This window comes from Mandrillus leucophaeus, unplaced genomic scaffold, assembly GCF_000951045.1.
Source record: "Mandrillus leucophaeus isolate KB7577 unplaced genomic scaffold, Mleu.le_1.0 Scaffold8, whole genome shotgun sequence".
Taxonomy (NCBI): domain Eukaryota; kingdom Metazoa; phylum Chordata; class Mammalia; order Primates; family Cercopithecidae; genus Mandrillus; species Mandrillus leucophaeus.
The window spans coordinates 5,084,536-5,088,146 of record NW_012108696.1 but is presented as its reverse complement, the minus strand read 5'-3'; the positions used below and the strand labels follow the sequence as shown (position 1 = coordinate 5,088,146).

At 44.0% G+C, this 3,611-nt stretch overlaps 1 protein-coding gene across 1 annotated transcript in view; it reads right to left on the bottom strand.

Annotated features, from left to right (window-relative positions):
* Window positions 1–8: 8 nt before the first annotated feature.
* Window positions 9–3,611, bottom strand: part of ADGRE1 (adhesion G protein-coupled receptor E1) — a 66,426-nt gene continuing 62,823 nt past the window's right edge. Inside the window, exons 16-18 of the mRNA XM_011967446.1 lie at window positions 2,856–3,024; window positions 2,636–2,740; window positions 9–416 (exon numbers count right to left, since the gene is read on the bottom strand). Coding sequence (XP_011822836.1) covers window positions 411–416; window positions 2,636–2,740; window positions 2,856–3,024 — 280 coding nt within the window. The 3' untranslated portion in view covers window positions 9–410. The remainder of the gene's footprint in view (window positions 417–2,635; window positions 2,741–2,855; window positions 3,025–3,611) is intronic.

Genomic DNA, 3,611 nt, shown 5'->3' with positions numbered 1-3,611 from the left:
CGCCCGGCCGACAAATAATTTACTGAGAGGTCCTCTGCGTCCGGCGTGTGATAGGCGCTAGTGGGGCACGCTTAGAACCATGCACCAACAAGGGTGGGAGAAAACAAAACGGTCGCCAGATGTTCTTGGTCATGCCATTGAATTTGGGTCTGTTCTCAAAAACTCTGGAACTCAAGGAGTTGCAGAGCACAGAAGATAAAATGATCATTTGGAGCAGAAACCCCTGATTCTCATCAGTGCTTACAACCCTGGGAAGACGGCCCCAAACATTCTTCCCCAGAGAGTTCTGGGGCTGGTGGGATCCTCATTTCCATGTCAAGCTGCGAAGAGAAGATTTCAGGGTAGGCTCCTGCAGGAAACTACTGTCCTCAACTGTTGCTCCATAGCATATTTGAAAGCAAGAAAGGGCTTTAACCCTGTGAGAGAGAAAAGAATTTCTTCAGAGTCTGCAGCGGGATTAATGCAAACGTGATTCCAAGGGTCATGTCTACAGGGGCAGGAGTATTAAAAATACAGTAACAAAGACTAGAAGGATACACATTAAAATGATAAATGCGATTGTCCCTAGTGTGACAGGCACAGCTGGAAAACCCAAAAGCCATTCTCCACCTCCTCAGCATTGAGAGCGCCCATGTTGGACTTCAGAAAGTCAAACAGCTGTTGGTTCGGATTTTTTTGCCCATATGAGTGGTCACATGATACACTTCTGACCAACCAGGTAAAGGGAAATCTACTGAGCGTTTTCTGAGTTTTTCTTTACTGTTAAAGACAGAGACATGAGAGAAGGGCTTTCTGGTCCTGCCCATCCCTCATCTTCTTGACTGGAACATAGTCACGATGTCTGGAGCTGTGGCAACTGTATTGCAACCATGAAAATACAATAAAATGTCAACATGCTGAGGGTGGAATGGAAAACGGGAAAACCTAGATTCTTAGTTTACAGCTTTTACAACACCACTAAGCATAGAACCAGCAACACCAGCAATATTACCAACACTTGACTCTGGACTTCTCTTCTTGCAAGGAAAATCATTCCCTATTTAATTAAGCCACTGGATCTAAGGTGCTTGCATCCAAAAATATGACTCACTGGGATCTTTATGTGGTGGCATAATGGGACATTTTAATTTTATTTGTTTTCAATGCATACAACCGTTTTCTAAAATGTTCTATACCTATACTTTTTCATTAAAACTATAGTAAACCTTATTATGTTTAAAAACTTATTGCCAAGAGAATACGTCATCCGTGATTTGGACAATTTTTACAGTGGGTGATTCCTGTGGCTCATTCTGAAATCACCAAACTTAACCTCGATGACATTCAGTTTCCTCATAATGAAAACAGACCAATGATACCTACCTCACTGGACTTTTGCAAGGCTTAACACTGAGATCCTGCTACGTCCTAGGCACTCTTCCAACCCCGTTGCATACCAGTTCATCTAATATTTAGTATAACCTTCCAAGGTAAGGATTACCATTATCCCCATTTTATCAGTGAGGAAACTAAGCTATTGAATTATTATTTACTCAGGAAATATTCACCAAGAACTTACTGTGTGCTAGACAGCATTTCAGGGGCATGGAAAACATCGTTGAAAAAAAATTAGACATTCTAGTAGGAAAATCAACTTTGCCCCATTTGCATATTCATTCTAATATTTCGATACTCCTGAAAATCTGCATCTATAAATACGCTATCCATAATACATAAAAATTTCTCTATATAAATATATATGTGAAGATATCTATATTTATTTAATTAATTTTTTTTTGAGATGGAGTTTCACTCTTTTTGCCCGGGCTGGAGTGCAATGGTGCAATCTCTGCTCCCTGCAACCTCCACCTCCTGGGTTCAAGCCATTCTCCTGCTTCAGCCTCATGAGCAGCTGGGATTACAGGCGCCTGCCACCACGCCTGGCTAATTTTGTATTTTTAGTAGAGATGGGGGGTTTTCACCATGTTGGCCAGGCTGGTCTCGAACTCCTGACCTCAGGTAATCTGCCCACCTTGGCCTCCCAAAGTGCTGGGATGACAGGCGTGAACCACCATGCCCAGCCGATATCTATATTTAAACTTACATCTTACATTTATGTGTATATATTATACATTATATGTACATAATAAATGTATATAAATTTACTTTATAAACATAATATATAAAATATGTATTATGTTTAATATGTTACATAATTTGTATACAAATGCATCTATGTAAATCTTCTGTTATAAATTATATATGTCTTATTCTTGAAATTTTATTTAAATCGATAGATGATAGAGGGATGATAGATAGATAGATGATAGATAGATGATAGATACATAGATGATAGATAGATGATAGATGATAGATAGATGGATGATAGATGATAGATAGATGACAGATGATAGATAGATAGATGATAGATCGATAGATAGATGATAGATAGATGATAGACAGATAGATAATGTGTGTGTGTCTGCTGATATATACATAAAAATCCCCAGTCTTCAACTCCACACTTCATCCATGAGCTAACTAGGGTGAGCACCCTCAGCTCCCATTCAGTACCCAACACGTGGCAGAGCTGAGTGTCACCAAGTGGCCGGCACCTCCCTTGACCAGCACCCACAGGGAGCATGCAGTCTCTCACCGTCTTGGAAGTGGATGGCATGGAGGACAGCAAGATGCTTGAAGTCTGGGACTGGGAGCTGGGCTTCATCTTCCCAGTGATCCACCTCTTGTATTCTTCTCGTACCTGGAGAAGGAGGCACATCCAGATGCAGGGAAATGGTCCAGGGACAGGGATGTTGGGTGGAGGGATGCTGGGGGTGGGGTGGGGAGAGGGGATGGGGAGGGCAGCAGCTACATACCTGGTGGTTAAGCAGACAGTGGATGAGGAAGATGAAGGCCCCCTGCAGGCTGTTGATGATGGTGAATAGGTAGGCCATGACACCTGCCACAGGTCCAATCTGAAAAATGCCCAGCACCCAGGAGCAGCCCAGGATGAAGAGCTGGGCAAAGGCCTTGAAGGTCAGTAACCTGGGGAGGAGATGTACAGCGTGTAAGGCTCTGGGAGGTGGCTATTGTCCTTGTAGGCCACGCTTCCAGGAATGGTCTGAGGTGGCCACTGTGCAATTTGCCACCTGGGTGGGGACAAACGTAGGGTGGGGTCTCCAAGCTTAGGTGTGGGAAATTCAAATCCTATAGACATTTAAAACACAATCAGGCTGGGTGCAGTGGCTCAAGCCTGTAATCCCAGCACTCTGGGAGGCCAAGGTGGGCGGGTCACCTGAGGACAGAAATTTGAGACCAGCCTGGCCAACGTGGTGAAACCCGTCTCTACTAAAAATACAAAAGTTAGCTGGGCGTGGTGGTGGGTGCCTGTAATCCCAGCACTTTGGGAGGCCGAGGCTGGTGGATCACCTGAGGACAGGAGTTCAAGACCACCCTGGCTCACATGGTAAAAACTAATCTCTACTAAAAATACAAAAATTAGCTGGGCATGGTGGCGGATGCCTGTAGTCCCAACTACTTGGGAGGCTGAGGCAGGAGAATCACTTGAACCCAGGAGGTGGAAGTGGCAGTGAGCCGAGATCATGCCATTGTACTCCAGCCTGGGTGACAAG